The sequence below is a fragment of the Equus asinus genome, chromosome 25 (genome assembly GCF_041296235.1).
Source record: "Equus asinus isolate D_3611 breed Donkey chromosome 25, EquAss-T2T_v2, whole genome shotgun sequence".
Lineage (NCBI taxonomy): Eukaryota > Metazoa > Chordata > Mammalia > Perissodactyla > Equidae > Equus > Equus asinus.
Window position 1 is genome coordinate 13882220 of NC_091814.1, and position 21360 is coordinate 13903579.

At 41.8% G+C, this 21360-nt stretch overlaps 2 protein-coding genes across 11 annotated transcripts in view; one reads left to right on the forward strand and one right to left on the reverse strand.

The window, feature by feature from the left end:
* The first annotated feature begins 437 nt into the window (after nt 1-437).
* PSMB4 (proteasome 20S subunit beta 4) lies at nt 438-3237 on the forward strand. Its single transcript, XM_014868185.3, has 7 exons — nt 438-1003; nt 1200-1406; nt 1673-1819; nt 1998-2079; nt 2495-2611; nt 2828-2916; nt 3118-3237. The coding sequence occupies exons 1-7, from the start codon at nt 729-731 to the stop codon at nt 3128-3130; spliced, it is 930 nt and encodes a 309-aa protein (XP_014723671.3). The 5' UTR covers nt 438-728; the 3' UTR covers nt 3131-3237.
* A 1458-nt stretch (nt 3238-4695) lies between these two features.
* Nucleotides 4696-21360, reverse strand: part of POGZ (pogo transposable element derived with ZNF domain) — a 48933-nt gene continuing 32268 nt past the window's right edge. For all 10 annotated transcript variants that reach the window (XM_044757623.2, XM_044757621.2, XM_044757625.2 and 7 more), the window contains 12 exons: nt 19171-19277; nt 18142-18479; nt 17578-17732; nt 12975-13075; nt 12294-12440; nt 9703-9837; nt 9417-9589; nt 9116-9256; nt 8598-8654; nt 8280-8392; nt 7988-8012; nt 4696-7855 (listed from right to left, as the gene is read on the reverse strand). In XM_044757623.2, the coding sequence (XP_044613558.2) occupies nt 6187-7855; nt 7988-8012; nt 8280-8392; nt 8598-8654; nt 9116-9256; nt 9417-9589; nt 9703-9837; nt 12294-12440; nt 12975-13075; nt 17578-17732; nt 18142-18479; nt 19171-19277 (3161 nt within the window). In that variant the 3' untranslated portion in view covers nt 4696-6186. The remainder of the gene's footprint in view (nt 7856-7987; nt 8013-8279; nt 8393-8597; nt 8655-9115; nt 9257-9416; nt 9590-9702; nt 9838-12293; nt 12441-12974; nt 13076-17577; nt 17733-18141; nt 18480-19170; nt 19278-21360) is intronic.

Genomic DNA, 21360 nt, shown 5'->3' on the forward strand with positions numbered 1-21360 from the left:
CATTGCTTTGGTTCAAAATAACTCGGGGAATTTTAAAAGCAAAACTGATTTGGTTTCCTGCTGAGTAAAAAACTTAAATTCAAGTTGTGTAGGGAGGAGGGACAAAGTAATGGGTTTAGGTTCATCCGTTTGACTCTAGACACGGCTTCCAGCCTCTGCGACAGAATTACGTTGAGAAGGGAACTCGGGGAATTTAGTTTCACTCCCACAGGCAATGAAAGTTTTTGCTGCTTAAGAGGTGGGCAAAAGCATTTGACAATAAGGAAACTCTCAGAGATTTGCCCAAGGTCCTACAGAGTGAACCACCTGAGATAGCGTGCACCCCAGGGAATACATAACAGTCGGATGCCCTTTTTGATTCTAGGTTTGAAGACTCAGATTTACTACCACTACTTGCCGTGTGACTGGGTAAATCACTACACCACAAGCCTCGGCTTATCTATAAGATGGGTTGAAAACTGACTGTCATCTGGGCTGCCTTGAGAAGCACAGCTGTAAGGGATCCTGGGTTCACTGTTTCATGTGGGGCTTTTTGACAAGCATCCAAAAGGAGCAGGAGAACTTCTGCCTCCTCGGTCGGACTCTGCGTCTTGAAATGGGCCTCCCAGCCCTACCTCCCACAACAGCTCCCCCTTCCTTGATTCGTGCGTCAGAACACTGATCTAGTGCAGACTCTACTGTGATGCGAAGCGACACGACTCGCCGGGTCTCCGCGGCCACCCGGCACGATGGTCCGGTCGGCCCCGACCTCATCAACATGGCAGCTGGGAGCGGCCTGCCGGAAGAAGGAAGGTGTGGCAAGGAAGGAAAACTTCCGCTTCCGTTGGGCAGGAGCTTTCATTTCTTGTGCTACCGTGACTAAGATGGAAGGATTTTTGGAGCCACGGTCCGGCCTTTGGGCCGGGGGTCCGGCCCCCTGGCAGTTTTACCGCATCCCGTCCGGTCCGGGTTGCCTCGTGGACCCGGCGCCCGTTCTGTGCGGGGGTCCGATCACGCGCACGCAGTAAGCTCTGGGCGCAAGGGAGGCCCGGTGGGGCCTGGTGCGGTCGGCGGGCTCCGAGGGAGGCGAGGCGGGGACACCGGGGCGCAGAGTCCAGAGAACGAAAGGAGCTGTGGAAAAGCAGAAGCGAGACCCACTGCGCGGGGAGAGGACTCAGGCTCTCCCCGCGCCGCCTCGCTAGACCTCCCTCTCTCTCCAGGAACCCCATGGTGACCGGGACCTCGGTCCTAGGCGTGAAGTTTGATGGCGGAGTGGTGATCGCAGCAGACATGCTGGGCTCCTACGGCTCCTTGGCTCGTTTCCGCAACATCTCTCGCATTATGCGAGTCAACGACAGCACCATGCTGGGTGCTTCCGGAGACTACGCTGATTTCCAATATTTGAAGCAAGTTCTCGGCCAGATGGTGTAAGTCATCTAGAGAAGAGGGAGTTGTTCCCAAGTGGGGAGGGAATCCTCTATTTTTGTCCTCCTAAGAAGTTCTAAAGTGGAGGAACTTGAGGCTGCAGCAGAGGACAGGGAGAATGATTGGGGGTGGAAGGTGTGAGAGTGTAATAAATCCTTTCCAGAGTTAGGGGGTGTGAAATGGGGAAGATTGTGTTAACGTCTTTTGGGGGTGGATAGACATGCCGACTTGCATCCTCTCCCTTTTCTCACAACCACTTCTGTTTAAGGATTGACGAGGAGCTGTTGGGAGATGGACACAGCTACAGTCCTAGAGCTATTCATTCCTGGCTGACCAGGGCCATGTACAGCCGCCGCTCCAAGATGAACCCCCTCTGGAACACCATGGTCATTGGAGGCTATGCTGATGGAGAGAGGTTTCTCTGAACACAAATAACTTATTTCTTTGACCACCCAACCTCTAGTGCCTGTGTAGTGTCAGTCTCTTCCCCTGAGTGAATCCCACCTCTGACTCAGACCCCATGATCCCGTCCTTCAGCTACGATACAGAAACCTAAGATGAAATGAGTTCTTTTATCTGTTGTGTCCTGTTAGCTTTCTGGGTTATGTGGACATGCTTGGTGTAGCCTATGAAGCCCCTTCGCTGGCCACTGGTTATGGTGCATACTTGGCTCAGGTGAGTAGTCAGTTGGGGGGGGGGGAGTGGGGAGAGGGGAAGACAAGGCAGTGGGGGTCAGTGGTTCTCTGCTTGTTCCTCCTCCTTGAAATTCTGACACGAGGATCAGGCTAGGATCCCTACTGCTGGGCAGGTGGTTCTCTTTGTAGTCCAGAGGCTGTAAGTGTTGGCACTTAGATTCCAATGAGAAGGGGGTGTGTCTGGGAGTCAGGAGACATGTGCAAAGAGAGGGCACCCTAGAACTTCTCCTTCAGGTGGGTCTTAGCCCAAGTAAGCAGAGTTCATTCTGGTGAGGCAGCAAGTGGAATGTCACCTTTTCACTCATTTATGCTTGTTTTTACACCGTGGATTGGAGACAAATAGCCTGGTATTCAGCCCCTGACCCTTCCCATGTTTTTTTCTCCCATCTCCCTAGCCTCTGCTGCGAGAAATTCTGGAGAAGCAGCCAGTGCTGAGCCAGACCGAGGCCCGGGAGCTAGTGGAACGCTGCATGCGAGTGCTGTACTATCGGGATGCCCGTTCTTATAACCGGGTGAGGAGGGGGGTGAATAACAATGATGATGGGGATCTAACTGGCAGATCTGGTGACTACTTGAGTCCTTGGGTCTCTGTGCTTTGAAGAACAGGTTCCCCATTTCTGTCTCCCGTTTTCCTATTAGGGGAGGACCCTCTACTTGACCTTTGACCGGCCCCAGGGACTTCTTTCATGTAAGGGTGGGCATTTTGATTGAGTTCTGCTTTCTTTCAGTTTCAAATCGCCACTGTAACCGAAAAAGGTGTTGAAATAGAGGGACCACTGTCTGCAGAGACCAACTGGGATATTGCCCACATGATCAGGTGATTGAAATCAAAATTACAGTAGGCAAAAAAGGTGTTAGAAAAGTTGGGAGGCCCCTTGGCTTGCACTACTTGGTTTTTCTGAGGTCCCAACCAAGAAATTCTCTGGGTGGAGAGCGTTTTGGTTGAGGATAGAGCTCTTTAGGAAATGATTTCTCTCCCTATGGCTTCACAATTTTATTTTGCTCTCTTCCTTTTTAGTGGCTTTGAATGAAATACAGATGCATTACCCAGAACTGAAGCTGAACCCTTCTTTTGCCTTTGAACTTGGCTGATTCAAAGGTTTTTTCTTTTGTACAATAAATTAATCCCTGAAATGCCTGCTGAGTGGTTGTATTCTGTCTAAGCAGGTCACACCAAGAGTGAAACTGCATGTCCCTCCCTGGTCAGAGAACCCTTTGGCTCTTGGTTCTTAGAGCAAATATGTAATGCTCTGTATGACAATGCAGAAGGCCCCTACTGTCTTCATTTGGGTCTCTGCTGAGGGCAGCTTTAAAGCCAGGCTTAATCTTTGTGTGATAACATAATTGGCTTTTTAAACCTTTTTCTTAAACATTTCTACCCATACACTAGATTCTAAAATATAGATTTTCTGGTTAATGCTGGGTGCAAATGAGATTTTATTTAAAGCACTACTTCAAAGATAGAAATGTAGTATCAAGTGGAGCTGCTCTGAATGAGGTTACCCCCCAGCTGGAACTGACAGCCTCAATCCCTCACCATCCAGCATCCTCACCCTTCACATGGAGAATACTAAGTAATTCCAACACTTGACCTAAATGTTTATGGTCCAAATCTGCTAATTTCTAGCACGGTCAGAAAATCTCTTCCAATTATTGTGTGTTCATTAAGAAGTCCTAAGTGTAGCCGTGAGTCAAATCAGTTGGGGTATTAGTCAAATTCCATCCCCAGAATGGTGTTAAACCTGAATTTTTAAAATGGATACCCTAAGTGATTTTGATGCATATCCTCTCTAAACCGTTTTTGAGAAACTAGTATAGGCAGGAAACCCAAAAACTATTAGAGAAATTTACTGAGCTAAGAAATGAAAACACACCTTTGTTTGTATTATCCATGGTTACAACAGACTAGTAAATTTAAGCAAAAGAAAATCATGAGCTTTCAATTTGCATCTTCCACACATTCAGTCTCAACACAGAAAAGTAATCAATAAATACTTGTTTATTGGTTAAACTGAATTATAAAAAACAAACAAAAAAAATTTCCTTCTACTACTAAGCCATGCGGGTGGAATCCACAAAGATAACTTCCTGGCCAAAACCCAGCTGATCCATTGTTGGTTTTATGATTTTAAAAAAATTACCCATCAAGAAAGTCATAGTGTGCAGAGGCCAGGCACCCAGCTCTGCTAAGGCTGAGCCTGCTGTGGAGACTACCAAAGAGAAGGATTAGGTTGTTGTAGATAGAGTTGACCATAGTTCCTGAACTTTCTGAAAGGCAAAAGGTTGACTTGAAAGTCCATATTATGTCATAATGGCATCAGGCAAAAAGCTGGGAAAGAGAAGCCTGGATGGATCCTCAGTTCAGTTTTCAGATGCCCCTGGTTCCCAAGGCTGGCCAAGCTGTTTTTGGGAGGAATTACTCCAGTTCACTATATTATAGTGTGCTGGGGATTAAAAAACAAACAAAAAAACAAGGGTGAGGAGAAACAGGTGGTAACAAATGTCACACCTGTAGCATCAGGCCCATCACATCTTGAGCATCTCCCAGTCTGTGAAAGCCTATTAAAAGAAACGGGGTCACCTAGAAAAAACCACATTGTTTATAAATCCATTTCCCCTCATTTTATTAAATGTTCCACTTATGTACATTTTAAAGATGAACCATATACAAGCCTGTGCAGGTTGCCTCCTTGGTTCACAGGAGGGAGACATTGCTGGAAGCCTCAGGATGGACAGAAGAATGGTGTAGCTGTGGGGAAGGTGGATTTGGATTTTTGCTCCTTTTCTCTGTATTTTACAGTACATTTCAGTTTATAACCATGAGTACATACAATAAAAAAAAAATCCCTCATGCAAATTGTAGAAAAAAATTTTCTTTCCTTGAAGCTGGCAGTGAAAAATAAAGATTCATGTCTTTTTCTTTGTGTACACCCCCGTGTGTTTCTTCTTCAGGTCAGATTCTTCTCTAAGCATTAAGACAAATAGAGGAAAGCCACAGGATAAGCAGGATTTCAACAAGTGGTCTGTCATTTCTTTTTAGAGTTCAACACTTAACTTCTTGCACAATTAGCTCCTGGCTGTAGGACATGTGATCTCTTGAACAGGCATGCTGTCCACTTAACCGGATGAATGTCAGCAAAGCAGGGACTGCCCCTGGGGGTTTCCAGGATGAATACCCATGCACTGGGAATGGCTTCCACCCTAACACTCTGTGTGATCACCTCAGTACCGCTTGCTAAAGACATGTATGATCCTTTGTCCAGAGTGATGGGGTAAGAATGGGGAAAGGGCCAAGGATCGCAGGTGCAAAGAATATTGGTTTTGTCGTGTTTTTGTTGGAAGGAGGGTGGTGAGGAAAAACAAATCTATTCATCATTCTGGATGATTAGAGGTGGTTTCATGCATTTTTAAAGCCACAATTTAATATCTAGAGTTGCTGTAGAAACCAACATCTCTGGAGAGGGAAGGAAAAGCAAGGAGAAGGAAGAGAGAGTTCAGTGGGATTTTTTTCCATTTTTGTTTTTATATAAAACTGTTAAGACCACAATGAAAAAAGTTTTTTATCCATATATATAATAAACCAGTTTGTGAGCTACATAATTTTGTCTTTCCCATCTTCAGAAATGTTCTCACATTGACAATGGTTGGATAGCATCATGCCCAAAGACATTGGCCACACAGTAAAACAAATTAAAAAACCCAGATGTACTATGATACAAGTGAGGTAAAAGGGGAAACAAAAAAGTTAACATTCGCCCACAAAGGATTTTTTTCTTTTTCTTGATTTTGTCGGAAAAATACCAAACACAGTGATTTAAATTTTTAAAAAAGTCACAAAAACCTGTTTTTAGCAGAAGTGAATGACCAATGGGCCAGCTCCTCGGCTCAGAAGTGATCACTATTGGTACTCCTAATAATCCACAAATCCACAGGGAAGTATAAGTCAACATCAGAGGGGAGTGGTGGCATAAAATTAAAAAATATAAACCAAATACCCCACCTGGTATACCCCCTTTTCCCTAAATCCCTCTACCCTCCCTCACACTCCCCCCCACCCCGACTCCACATCCCCTCATGACCCCAACACTCAAATCTCCATCAGATCTAGGTCAGCTTCTTCAAAGCCATAGAAGGACTCGGTCTCGCTTTCACCCTCAAAGAGCTGGTGAAGGCTTTCAGGCTCAATTGTCTCTTCAGGAGACGACCGGGGTCGTGGAGTGGAAGCTGAGGGCTCCTCAGACTGTTCCCCACTCAGCTTCAGCTGCTCCTCTAGGGAGGCAATTAGCTCCTCCTGCATGTCAGCATTTCTTGTAGGCGAGTTAATGTTGCCATCAGGGCCAGGCAGAACACTAGCCACAAGGAAGGACCGCTGAACTAGCTCTGGACAGTCTCCAATGACGCCCAACACCTCAGCCAGCCAGACCAGCACCAGTTGAAGCAGGACATCAGAATCACACGCAGTATCTGCCATTTCCCGAGCCTGTTCCTTCCACTTTTTGTGCAGGAAGTTCTTGACAGTTCGTTTGATGCATACATCTAATGGCTGGATTTTGGAGCTACAGCCTGCTGGGACCACTGCAGGCAAAGTGCTAGAGGCACTAAGCATAGCTAGCACCTCTTCTGACAAGTGAGTGCGATGACAGTCCATCACAAGCATGCCTTTACTGCGCTGGCAAGCTGTGTGCTTCTGCCACACTCGGGTTGACCACAGCTCCATGATCTCATCATCACTGTAGCCACTCTCCTTCGCCTCTAGCAATATAGAGTCTGGCACATTAGCTGGCTGATCCATTTGTCCTCGGTAGAAAACAAGGGTAGGGAGGACAGTGCCATCTGCCAGAATGGCCAGCACCACATCACACCAAGGTTCCCCTGTGCCCACTGTCTGCAGGGCGTTCTCCTTCCGGTCATCACTGCTCAGCACCTCTGTATCCAGGAACAAGGAGATCTCATCAATAGCCACGATCATAGACAAGGGTAAGTCCTGGTTGTGAATCTGCCGCTGTACAAATTCAATGAAGAGTCCTGCATTCTCTGCCACATCCTTAGGTAGGGTGTGGGCCACAGCTCGTCGGGCATGGGGAGTCAGGTGGTGCCGTAGCATGAAACGCACAGCCCACTCATAAGAGATCTTAAACCCCCCTTCCAAAGAACGTCCTATTTTGGTGGCTTTCTGGAACAAGGTCTCCTCATTTACAGGTAGCTGTTGCTCTCGTTGGGTTAGCACCCACTCAGCCAGTTTCTCTTCTGCCTCTAAGCTCAAGTATTTGCCCTCCAGATTCTCCCCCTGGGAGGCCTGGAAGCGCCGAAGCCAACGCCGGATGCGTCGCTGGGGGTTTCGGAAGTGTTCAGCTGCCTGTTCTGTATTGCAGCATAGGGCAAACAGTACCACTCGAAGCTTCTTCACAGACAGCTGCTCCTTCTTGCCAAGCCCACTGCTACTACCACCCCCAGATGCTGGTTCAGGTTCCTGGGTGACCAGGCTCCCTTCATCCTGGTCATCAACATTCAGACATTCGGCCCCCTCTGTAGCCAAGGGCGGTAGGGCTAAAGGCTGGGGGTGAGTAGGGGTTGGTGGTGGGGTTGCAGTTGAGGCTGGTGATGGGAGTGCCTGAGCCAGGGGAGTTGGTAGCTCTTCAGGCTCAGCTGGGGTGGCCCCTGCAGATTTCACAGTGGCAGCCTTATTAGAGGGGAAGGAAGGAGGGTACATATTCTTCAAGTTCCGGTCATGCACTCGGTCACGAGTCTGGCCATGTCTAAAGGGTAGTAAAGAAAGGAAGAGAAAACTCAGTTAAACTAGGAAGATGAAATAGTAATAGTAGTAGTAGTAATAATAAAGACCAAATATTGCAAAACAGAAATTAAACCATGAAGTGAGTTTCTGTTACCTTGAGTGAGATATCCAAGTGAGTCCTATGGAAAATGAGACAATAAAAAAAAAGTTAGTTCAGTGAAGGAACAAGCCCTCCAAAGACGGTGTTCTGGGATTTCAAGCAAAAAAGCAAAACTACTACCCTCCCAGTCTTACATCAACTTCAGGTTAGAATGCTTCCAATTTGTGAAGTATGTCTCAGCAGTGAATGGGTAAGGCCAGGTAGGGATGCTCCCGACTCATATAGTATGACTTGTATCCTCATCTTTTTTTTCTTTCTTGCTCTGACCTCCATCTCCCCTACTTACCCCGTGGGAGGATGCTGCTGGATCTGTGAGAGGGGTTGAATACCAAATGCTTGGCCATGGCATCTCCCACAGAAGTCACAAAGGTACATGAAGTGCAAGCCAGCTTGATTCCACTAAGAAACAGAGTCAAGAATATATAAGACAAATAGAACACTGACACTAGAGGGTGTTAAGCTTTAAGGCTTAATAAAGAAAAGGAGTGTCCTTCCTTTCTTCTCTCTCTCAAAGTAATTCACATACCCACTCCGCCCAAATAATTTAAAGGATTTAATGTAAAAACTTGAAAAATTAAGAGACCATCAATAAGTTTTTCCTTACCTCACAGAATTTTTAAACAAAGCCAAATACTTGGGGCTTTTCCGTGGAACATGATTGCTGACAAAGAAAAAGTGGTATGAGTTAGAGGGTTCTGTTAGCTAAACTCACCAGCCACTGACAATGCCCCAACAAAGGAGATGCCTCTTCCATCCATCCTAACTTCAACCCAAGTCAGTTTTCCTCTCCTTTTAACATCTCCTTACTACGCATATGATTCACCAAGGAATCTCTTAAAATGCACATTCTGACAGAGTAGGACTCGGGTGGGGCATTTCCAATAAGGTCCCACCTAGTGCTGCTGGTCCTTGGACCCTACTTTGAGTAGGAAGGTCCTACAAAATGAGAGCACAGACCATCAAGGCCAAATGAACACAGGTTTGGCCTCTAACCCTGCTTGGAGAGATGGAAAAACAGCTCTAAGGGTTGAAGGAAGAAACAGACTAGAAGCAGGGGAGGGAATGAAATGAGTTCTGGAGAATCTGAACTCCCAGAGGGGGTCAGGTTTAATCACGACTTACTTGATCATGTGGTTGGCATAAGCTCGAGAGCAGCAGGTGCTATAGCGACACAGAGAGCAGTGAACGTAAGTAGGGAAGTGATTAGGGAAATCTGGGATCTCAAAGCTGCACTCCAGACATGTCTGCCGACCCATGACACTCCTGTCAAGAAACAAGGAAAATTCTCATTAATGCCTCAGGGGTCCCCAAATTGTAGGGCTTTAGACAACAGATCCTGCTAAAATGCTACCAGATTACACTGGCTATCAGGAATTATCAATAGTGCCCAGCCAGCCCCCAGCCTCTAGAAGACGGTACTGACATTTTCCTAACAGCTCTCTTCTGGATGTTGCGCTGGACAGGGGGATAAAGGAAGACGGGCAGAGGGTCTGCTGAGGAAGTCAGTGGCGCCGCCTCCTGCAAAGTGCTGGGAGGTGCATCACTGGAGGATACAGGAACAGATCGTGGCTGCCCTCGGGAAGCCCGGATTGTCACCTATGAGTCAAGGGAAGGAACAATCAGACATTATCCACACTAAACCTCAGAATACTGAAAATCTCCATTCCTCCTCTCTTGCATCTGTAGAGAAAACACTGACAAACCCTTACCTTGGTGCCTGGTTTCAAACCTTCCAGCTGCTTGGGTTTACGGAAAGTTTTATGGTGCTGTAGCTTGTGTTCAATTTTGTCCTTGGCAAAGAGAAACTGCAGCCTGCATTTGTTGCAGTGATAAACATTCCTCTTCTGAAGGGGGAAAAGAAAGAGAGAGAATTCGTTAATGGTTCCCAATGAATTTTCTTCCCTGAGGAGCAAGGCAGATTGACGCGAATCATATCATTCTTTCCACCTTTCTGTTCACAATTTAAGAGAGTAGGAAAGAAATACACACTACAACACCAAAACCTACCACTGAGAATCATCATGTCCCATGTTCCCAAAGAAAGGCGGACTCACAGCCAGGACGACTAGGTCCTCCAGCCTCTCTTCCTGACCTGCTTTAGCAATCTGGATGAGCGGCTTAAGCCTTACTTGCCCATGCTCTATCTTTACAGTGCAAACACTGTATGCCCACTTCTGCATATTCTTTTTCTTATTTTTTTAAATACAACAAAATGTACACGGTTAAAAAAAATTATACTTTTATTCTGTACTCCCTCATGTTGTAAGTTTGCCTTCAACTCCAACTCTCAGTCCCTTTCCACAGAAACAACTTGTTACCAGTTTCTTGGGTATTCTTTCATTGACAGTCTATGCATATAACCATATAACAAACATATGTCTCCAATTACCACCTCCCTGGTTTTTTTCTTTCTTTCTTTTTCTTTTTTAACACAAATGACAGTATTTTTCTATACCTAGCTATCTTTCCTCTCAACACTTATATACAGATACGCCTCCTGTGGGACCATTTTGAGGATTCAGTCTGCCTAGTACTGAAGTCGTTCAAAAACAGGACCCACGCCTGTTATTTTCTTTCCTGGGAGAGCAAGGCTCTATAACCTCAGCTCAGTTACAAGAGACGATTTCCATGCTGGTATCTAGAAGTACATTTGTGGTAGATTATCAGCAGTCACTACTGTGGAAACCAGTGTGTGAGCCTAAGAGGGTGCTTACAAAGTGGGAGTGTGGGTGTGTTTGTGCGCACACACGGGAACATTATGCACAGGTGCACCCATCTTGCTCTCCACTTTGTGCCCTCTCTTATGTACCTTCACTCTCTCCTCCTCTAGTGGATCCTATTTTGTAGCATTTGAAACAAGGTTGTATCTATTCCATCTTAAAAACAAAATACAACAAAAGCAACAACAACAAATTCTCCCTTGCTACCTCTTCCCCCGGATCTACCACCCCCAGTCCCCCCTTCCTAAATAAGCTTCTTTAAGTAAGTTTTCTCCATTTCCTTACCTCTCATTCATTCGTCCAGGTAAAATTTGACTTCCACCCTACTAACCAACAAAAAGGCTCCCATCAATATTGCTAAACCAAACGTCTAACTCTAACTTTCTATCTTGCTTGATACCTTCCTGTAACATTTTGATTACGCTCTTTTCTTTGAAACACTCTTCTCCCCTCAGCTTCCTTGACGCTAAGACTCCTCTGGTTTTCCTCCTAGGACTATGGTCCTGGCTTTGTGGCTAGAGACTTGAGGGGCCCTAAGCCTTCACCCTATTCTCAGTTAGGGGTAGGGGTGCAGGGCACTTAAAAGTTTAAAACCCACTGGATTTGTAGAATGATTCCTAAGTATCTTTTCCACAACCCAGGCTTCAGATCTATATATCCAACTACGTGTTTAATGGACAACTACACTTGATGTCCACAGATATTGCTAACTCAGAATATCCAAACTAATAATCCTCTACCCAAAACTTACTTTCTCCAGTGTTTCTACCTCAAAAAATAGTCCCACCAGTCATCCAATTGGCCACAACAGAATCTTATGCACTAACTATTCACCTAATCTATCTCTATATCATAAATATCACTTATCTTCTCCATATCTGTCAACTCTATCCTCTTTTTTTTTCATTTCAAAAGCCAAAAGCCACTATTGACTCTCATCTAAAGTACTGAAAAAGCCTTTGGCTAATCTCCCTAATTCTAGTCTTAATCTCCTTCAATCCATTCTTCTTAGCACAACCAGTGTAATCATAACTAAAAGCAAATTTGAACATCACTTCGGGACTTAAAAATTGCTTTAATGGCTTCCCAATAACTTACTATAAAGTTAAAACTCCTTTTCATAGCTTAAAAGATTCCTTCCAACCTCCTCCTTGTACCCTAGACTCCAACCACACTGAACTTCTTTCAAGTCTTTGAACCTCCACTCTTGCCCTGTACCTTCCAGCACACTGTTCTTCTATCTCACTTCACCTGGCTCATCCTTACTCATCCTCCAAATCTGGGAACACCCTCCTTCCTGGAAGCCTTACTAAGCTCCTAGAATAGGTATATGCTTTTCTGTATCCTATATTTCCCCTAACACAACATTCTTCATGCTTTATTGTACTATTTAACTGTCTTGTTTACCATTAAATCTCTAGCAACTAGTTCAATGCATGGCACATAACTGATATTCAATAAATTTTTACAAACACATGTATATTATCTGCTCTACCAAAACTATCATCCTAGCTCAGCCCTGGCCACAGTATCCATAAATTTAAAAAATGAGAATATGGGAATTGCTTGGTGCCTGGTACCTGGTGCCTCATGTAATGCTGCTGGAATGCATTGCCATTTTTGAAGACCTTCAGGCAGTAAGGGCAGAGCAGATGCCGAGTATCCTCATGGATCATCCGAAAATGGACATCTACCTCAGAGTAGAGTGAGGAGCGATACTGACACACCTGAGTCACGTAAGAGGGAAAATAAGCCAAGAATGAAGTGAACAACAGAAGTCTTAAAAAAGAGGTAGCAACAAAAATGTTAAAATATGAAAAAAAAAAGATTTTTCCTAAATGTATAGAAATCAAATTATTTTTCTCACTTTGTAATGTAGGACTAGGTTTGTGATAAATTCATCTGTGAACTAAGATAAAAATATGGAAAGACAGGAAAGTCTGAGAACAAGCCATATTCTATGACTAAGAGGAGTAAAGAGGAGTTTTCTCTGTCCATCTCCAAAGGGCAAATTCAGGAGACAGACACTCCCTTAGTACATGCATATGTTCCCTGACTGGGTACATGCATATGTTCCTTTATGTTTTTCTTCTGCATGGAAAAATCTGGAAACAGAAACTGTGTTCACTATTTCTTCTATGTCTCCTCAGTGCTCCTAAAACTGAGTGTGTGCACTAGGTATTGAGCAATGATCACTAGTGGATTCTTTGTATTCAGCCAAGGGTGAAATGGCTCAAGCTCCCTGGAGAAGAAGGTCATACCTGGCAAACATAAGGCATCTCTCCAGGCTTATGCGTATCCTTCATATGCTGGAGAAACAGTGGCTCACTCTCAAATGCCCACTCACAGATCTTGCACTTGGCTGTAAGAAAAAAATAATCAATAAATCCACCTGAAAATAAGACCAAAGTCCTGCTGACTCATAATCTTTATTTTCTCTGACTCCTATATCTTCATTTTCAATAGTCAATAAATCACTATGTCTCTTCTATTCTTTAAAATGGTTCCATCTTAACCTCTGCGTTGCTGATAACAACTATCCTTATGTCTCTAGCTCAGACTTCTTACCAAAGCTCCATTTTAGGTTTTGAACTGTGTACAAGACATTTTTAATTGGATATTCTACCATCAATTCTATCTTAATTCAGCATCCTCCTGTTTCCCATTGTTTCCCTTCTAATTTCCCCACCTGTTCCTGAGCTCAAAACTTGGGCACTATCTCTGACTCCAAACCCCTGTGTTCTGTCACCATTCTTCCAAAGCACATCTAGGAATTATCACTTCTCCTAACAGGCAAAATTTTGGTAGATGCCCCTAAGATTTCCTATTGCTTATCACCTGGCTTCCAATATCTCCTGTCTCTCCACTAAATAAAGTACGTATCTATTCTTTACATGCCACTCTCAAATGAATTCCTTTAAAATACTACATTACTTCATTCCTCTGCTCAAGGATAGACAATGGTTACCTGTATAAATAACTGAACAAACACTTACTGAACATCTACTAAATAAGTACAACTAAGAATTTGTCCTCAAAAAGACTGACAATCATGAACAGAAGTTCTTGCCTTGTTATGAGTTATTGTATTATTTCAGTATTAACAAATTTGAGATAATTAAACTTTGAAATTAGTCATTTTGTCAAGCTTATTAGGCTGCAATTCTGAATTTTTGGTAAAAATTTTACTTGCTAGATATTTTGAATTATACAGGCAAAATAAAGATAGTTATTCGTATTTTTCTTACTGTCAGTGGAATTATTTTCAAGTTTTTGCAAAAATGAAAACTGTAAATTTGAAGCTTTAAGCATTTACCGGATAATGTCCAACCCCTCCCCCCTGAAAAAGAATGAAGGTGAAATAATTCTTTAAAGTAAAACAAGCAAACAAAAAGCTAGGGCTTCTTAATCTGGGGTCCCTCTCAGGGAACCCAGGTATCCCTTGAAACTACTTGCAAAAGAGTAAAATACATATTTTTCTGGGAAGAGGGTTCACAAGTTTTGTGTTTATTCTCAAAGGGGTCTGCACTCCATTTAGAACCACCGCCTAGAGTTATGTTAGATGCTATAACGACATAGATAAAGAAATAAAAAATTCTGCCTAGAGGAATCAGGGAAGGCTTATATATAAGATATATAAGCTGAATCTTGAAAGAAAAATAGGGGTTTGCCTGACAGAGGAGCCAAGAGAAGAACAGGAGCAAAGTACATGACATGATTGGGAAACAGTAACTAGTGGCATGACAATATTTTCTCCTGTTTTTTCCTCCTTACCACTCAATTCAATTCATTCATCTCCTTTAATTACTTTTTTTCTTTTCTAAAACACCTATAAGCACTGGTATTTTCCAATCTTCTGTCCAAGCCTCTTATTCTAAGTTTTCCCTGGGCAATCTCATTCAACCTCAAAGGCTTTTCCTACAACCTACTTATCAGCTCCATTGTTACAGTTGTCACACAGCATCAACGACAACATTTAATAAGCAATTTCTAATACACAAACACCACAGTAAGATATATATGTATTATCTCATACCATGAAAATCAGTGAGATAAGAACCTAAGGTATCAGTGGATTTAAGAGCTCTCTAATAACCTTCCACATCTGTTCTACAGGGGAAGGAGCTGATGTGCAAAAAGATTCAAGAGGCAGAATTGAGTGATCTTTCCAAAGTGGCTGTCCCTCCCAGCACCATCACCCTCATCTCCTTAACACCTAAGACAGTCTCTTGCTTTGAGAAAATACACGCGAACTACTAGAGCTTCTGCTTCCTGTTCTCCAAATTATGGGAGGAGAGATCCCTCATGTCTTTCTAAGGCTCATCTAACCTCATCATTCCATGTACTCCAAGACTTTAATCAAGCAATTAGTTCTCCATCTCGAGTCTTTTTCCACACAGGATCCTCCCCCTGACACCTGAACATGGCTAAGCCTCCTGAAGCATCCTTCCTTCAGTCCTACCTCTTCTTCAGTCTACTACCCTTCAGCAAGTGTGAAGAAAAATATAATGCTAGTAAGATTATACTGTTACCTTAATTAAATATTATGATCCATTGATGTTTTGGGGACAATTCAGGAAATCTGAAAATGGACTAGGTATTAGATGATATTAATGATTTATGATTAATTCAGTTAGGTCTTGACAAAGGTACTATGGCTATATATAGAAAAACATCCTTATTTTTTAGATATACATACTGAAGTATTCAGGGCGAAATGTCATTATGTCTATAATTTAATTTAAAAACACTTCAGAAAATAAAAATATTTTTCCAAAATTAAAAAGAAAGCAACGGGTCCCAGAATATTAACATTAAAAAATAAGCTACCTTCATGCAAGATCTGCCACTGGTGCAAAAAAGGGGAGTTACCAAAAAATCCAAGAATAGAACGGATACATACTAAAGTATAGAAAAGGTATTTACCTGTTGGGATTAACAATTTCTCAGGTTTTTGATCAGTATAAATTTTAAATCATAAGATATTCAAAAATATAAGTCGGATGACAGACTGGTAAAGCAAGAGAAAAGGATCGATGAGGTTTTGCACTGTCTGTTTTTTTCTATAAGGAAAAATTTATCTTTCCTATATATATAATCCAGATATAAATGCAGTAACAAAACCCACCCATCAGGTTCTGTACAAAAAATGAGTCAGCTGCTTTCCCTGGGAAGTGCAGATGAGCTATTCAGGCTTTCCAACACTGGCAGTGAAGAAGTTTGTGTCCTAACCTAGCCTAAGCTGGCTATTCTGCCACTACACTATGGTGTTATGACAACTGATTCCAATACCCATTCTACTCCCAAATGATTAGTCCAAAGTTCCACTGTCCACTACAGTAACCATCAGTAACACACAGCTAGTGAACGCTTGAAATGTGGTGAGCCCAAATTGAAATTTGCTGTGAGTATAATACACACATGAGTTTTCAAAAAAATCAGTTTTTAATGAGGAAAAAAAAGGAATATTAACTATCTGATGAATTTTAAAATTTTGATGATATGTTGAAAAGATATTTTGGATACACTGAGTTAAATAAAACATACTACTAAAATTAATTTCACTTTTTTACTTAAAATGGCTATTAAAAAATTAAAATTACATATGTAGCTCATGTTATATTGCTATTGACCAGCATTAGTATAAGCCTCTCACGGAAATTCCACTCCCCTTGCCAATATGACCAAGGCCAAGGAGATATAAAGGGAAAGCAATTCTGCTTTGTAAGAAACAGATTCAGGAAAGACACAGGAAAATATGGTCTCTTCTTCATCTGCACAGTTTTACCTCTGAATGTAATGCCTGAAACTAACACAGCCCCCCCGCTATGAGCCAGAGACAAGAGAATTGTTGAGAGGCAGAACACTCAAGTTCTGGGCTTGAAGCTTACTCTACCTCAAGTCCTCTCAGCTAAACAATATAATAGATGTCCTTATTGGTTAATTCACTTTTAGTCAAGATTTTTATAATGTGCAACAAAAGCATCCAGATAATACACATATTTCTGTCTTTACCTGTTTCTCATGCCATTTCCCATCACCTAAAAGCTTTTCTTCCTACTTTCCACCCAACTAAATCCTTCTTATACTTAAAGAGCTTAAAAGTTTTAGCTTTTCTATGAAATCTGGCCACAAGGATCTTTTCCCTTCTCTCAACGAATTCATCTATCATTGGTATCATACGATGCATATGTTTATAATAAATACACTGTCTTGTTCTCACATTTTCCTATAGTTACATAATTTTTGTCTCTTCAACAAAATTAGAATCCCTTAAAGGATATAGGAAACAGTCTAAGAAGACTGGGCTCAAATCCTCACAATGTCACACTACTACAAGTGTATGCTCTTAAGCAAAAGATTTAATTTTTCTGAGCTTGTGTCCAGCCTGTGTTCCCTCGTCTGTAGGATGTACAGTGAAGATAACACTCCAACTTATCTTATATTTCATTGAAAGGTGAAAACTTTCACTGAAAATTTTCATTGAAAACTGTCTTAATGGTAATTTATAATATCCTACATAAAACCTATCAGGATACTAACTAAAGGTCCAAATATAGATGACTGCTCCTTCTATAAAAAGATCTAGGTAATAAATCCATTACACTGATCTCTCTCTCTACAGTGATCCTGAACTAAAGCCCCTAATGATTCAGGATCCAGCACTGAATTCATGTTTGAACAGAGTAGAAGTCAGGCTTGTTAGAAAATACAGTAAGTGAAGTAAGGAATTAACTACAGATACTGCAAAGACATTCTCTACACTATTACTGACAAACAAATAAATATAATGGACTCTCCCTAGTGCCATTCATGAATGAAAAGCAAACCATACCCCTAGAGTTTAAGAGTTTCTAAACTTACTAGTCGATTCATAGGGACTATGAACATTTTCCAAGTGGCACTGGAGCTGGAAGGGAGTGGAAAACTGGCGATAACAGTGTTGGCAGATAGTATGACCATCCACTTCACCATTCTGCTGATCAAGTTCTACGTGGTGTTTCATATGGTTCATGAATCTGTAGCACAGCACAAAGGGAAAGTACACAAAACATAAGAATCAGTAGCCTTTGAGAAACATAACAGCAGAATCACAGAACAGACATTACATGCTCCCCCTTCCCCCACCTTCCTCTGTTTGGGACAGTCCTTTTCTGAGTCCAGAAAAGGGTTCCTAGAACTAAGAGTTCTATAGAAAGAGATGCACTGGTCTCCCTTATTCTACCCAGAGTTCTTTCTTTCTTTATTACCACAACACCTCCTTCTATAGTACTACTTATTGATTTACTGATAATCCTTAGCCAGACTGAATAATAGGACGATTCTCCAAAGAGAAATTAAATATATAAGAAAATATTTATATAAATATATAAAAAAATTTCAGTCTTCTCTTGTCCAAGGTAACTTCCAAAGCACTTAAACACTTACCGAATGTTGTTTTTTAGCCTTTTGGTACAATGTGGGCATCGGAAAGATGTAGCGACCTTAGGGAAGTTTGTGAGTTGGGCTACTCTGCCCCCGTCCCGTCCATAGTAGAAGTCATCTACTAGCATAATGAGCTTGGTCTGGACAGCATCACCCACATTCTCATTTGGCTCTGGTACTTTGGTAGGTGGTGACAGAGCAGGAATAGGTGTAGAAGAGGGTGTGGAAGCAACAGGAGCAGTTTTCTCAGGGGATGGGGGCTTTGCTGCTGATGGGACACTGGGTTCTGAATCCAGAGACTTTCCTTTCTTCTGGTATTCAACCATTTCTGGGCAACAGTACTATAAAGAAAGAAGACATCTCATCATTCTGGTTATCCTGGAGCCTAGGATGTGCTAACTCCCCAACTTAACTAACATTCCTTAGTAACAGTTTGGTTCTGTGTATTCTCATCCAGCTTTCACCCTTCAGTTTTCTATAGTGTTTCTAAGTTTCATTCTTTTTCTAGAGTATATACATTTACAGCCATATGCCACTGTAAACATCATTATTTGTACTTCTCCTTCCTGCCTTAGATCCTTTAACCACTCACTAGCATAACTTGCCTCTGAGCTCCCTGGCAGGAAGAAGTCCCAGCCTCTGCATCTGGACTAATATCAAGAAACGAAAAGGCTGGAAACGGGAACTAGTTAGTTCCTGATTCATCCAATGACACAATAAATAAAAAATGAACTGAGGTTAACCGAGTTTGAGTTCTGATTATTAACAAACTTGTCCTTCTCTGCAGTTTCAAAATCTACCACAACTAAGGAATTAAGGTCACATACATTCCAATTTATTTGAGGTTCTTTAAATGTATCCTATCAAATTCCAAAGTACCTAACTCTTCTAAAACAGATCAAAAGAGAGAATAGCCCTTTAAAAAGCTTCCAAGTCATTTCAGAGGCCCTGCTTCACAAGCTCCCAATGCTACAGGAGGTATACAGTGGTAGCCGTTTAAGCTGAATCCCCATCACAGGTGATATCACTTACACACATGTGACCTCTCAAAGCTTCAGTAACGCGGAATTGAGCATTACACCGGGGACATATTTTCCGTCCACCATCCTGGAGGTCAAACACTGGGATGGAAGAGCTAACTGGAAAAAGTGAGAAGCATTGATAAGATTAATAAGATGATACTGCAAAAGATTACTGGCCTTTTGGAAAAAGGTTCAACATTCCCTGTGGGACATACTAAGATTGATAAGCAAGCATGAGAGAGCACCATGAGGCACATTCCTTTTACTGTTCTTCTCTCTCTAGGCCAAGAGTTAGCAAATCATGGCTTGCAGACCAAATCTAGCCAGCTCCCAGTTTCTGTTTGACTCATGAGCTAAGAACGGCTTTTACATTTTTTGTTATGTAAGTTTTTTTTCTTTAATTCTAGTAATATATACATAAAATTTACCTCTCAACCATTTTAAAGTGTACAGTTCAGTTGTGTTAAGTACATTCACATTGTTGAGCAAGCAACATCGAGAACTCTTTTTCATCTTGCAAAAGTGAAACTCTATACCCATTAAACAATAATTCCCCATTCGCCCCTCCTCCTAGTCTCTGGCAATCACCATTCTACTTTCTGTTTCTATGAATCTGACTACTCAAGGTACTTCACATAAGTGAAACCATACAGTATTTGTCCTCTTTTGACTGGCTTATTTCAATACTTAGCATAATGTCTTCAAGGTTCATGAATGTTATACCACGTGTCAGAATTTCCTTCTTTAAGGGTTAACAATATACCATTCTATGTATATACCATATTTTGTTTATCCATTCATCAGTTGATAGACATTTGGGATGCTTCTACCTTCTGGATATTGTGAATAATGCTGCTACGAACATGGGTGTACAAATATCTGTTCGGGTCCCTGCTTTCAGTTCTTTGGGGTAGATACCTAGAAGTGGAATTGCTGGATCATATGGTAATTTTAAGTTTCATTTTTTAAGGGACCATCATACCGCTTTACATTCCCACCAGCAATGCAGAGGGTTCCAAATTTCTCCACATCCTCACCAACACTTGTTATTTTGCAGGGATTTTGGATAACAGCCATCCTAACGGGTATGAAGTAGTATGTCATTGTAGTTTGATTTGCATTTCCTAATGATTAGTGATGTTTAGCAACTTTTTGTGCGCTTATGGCCATCTGTATACCTTCTTTGGAGAAATGTCTATTCAACAGTTTTGCCCATTTTTTAATTATGTTATTTGTTCTTTCGTTGTTGAATTGTAGAAGTTCTTTATATATTCTGGAAATTAACCTCTAATCAGATATAAGATTTGCAAATATTTTCTCCCATTCAGTGGGTTGCCTTCTCACTCAGTTGACAGTGTCCTTTGATGCCCTAACATTTTATAATTTGATGTAGTCCCATTTACCTATTTTTTCTTTCATTGCCCATGTTTTGGGTATCATATACAAGAAATCATTGCCAAAGCCAATGTCATGAGGCTTTTCCCCTATGTTTTCTTCTAAGAGTTTTATAGTTGTAGCTCTTATGTTTCGGTCTCTGATTCATTGAGTTAATTTTTGTATACAGTGTATGGTAAGAGTCCAACTTTTATTTTTTTACATGCGGATATCCAGTTTTCCCACCACCATTTGTTAAAGGTTTTTACATTTTTAAATGGTTGAAATAAAAGCAAAGGAAGAAAAAGACTTTCTGACACATGAAAATTACATGCAATTAAAAATTCAGAGTCCATGAAGAGTTTTAGTGGAGCAGTCATGCTCATTCATTTGCATACTGCCTGTGACTGCTTCTGCACCACAAGGGCAGAGTTGAGTAGCCGTGACAGAGACCACATTGTGCATAAAGCCTAAAATATGTACTATGTAGTCCTTTACAGAAAAAGTTTGCTGACTCCTGCTTTAGACCACTGAAAACCCTCATGTTCATACCCTTCTGCACCTCAAAACCTCTCTATCAAATCCTGACTTTAAAACCTTATTCAGAAATCCATCTCCCCCATAAAGCTATATTTTGATTATCCCACTCATCTCTGATCAATCCATTTCACTGATCTCCAAAGTATAATTAAGACAGAATTCCTTATAGCTGCTCTAGTTACGCTTTTCACCAGTTGTTAGCCCCTTTACTATACTAAAGTTTCTGTGGGAACAGATTTATAGCAACTATATTTGATTCTGTTTATTTCAAAGTAAAGAGTTCTGA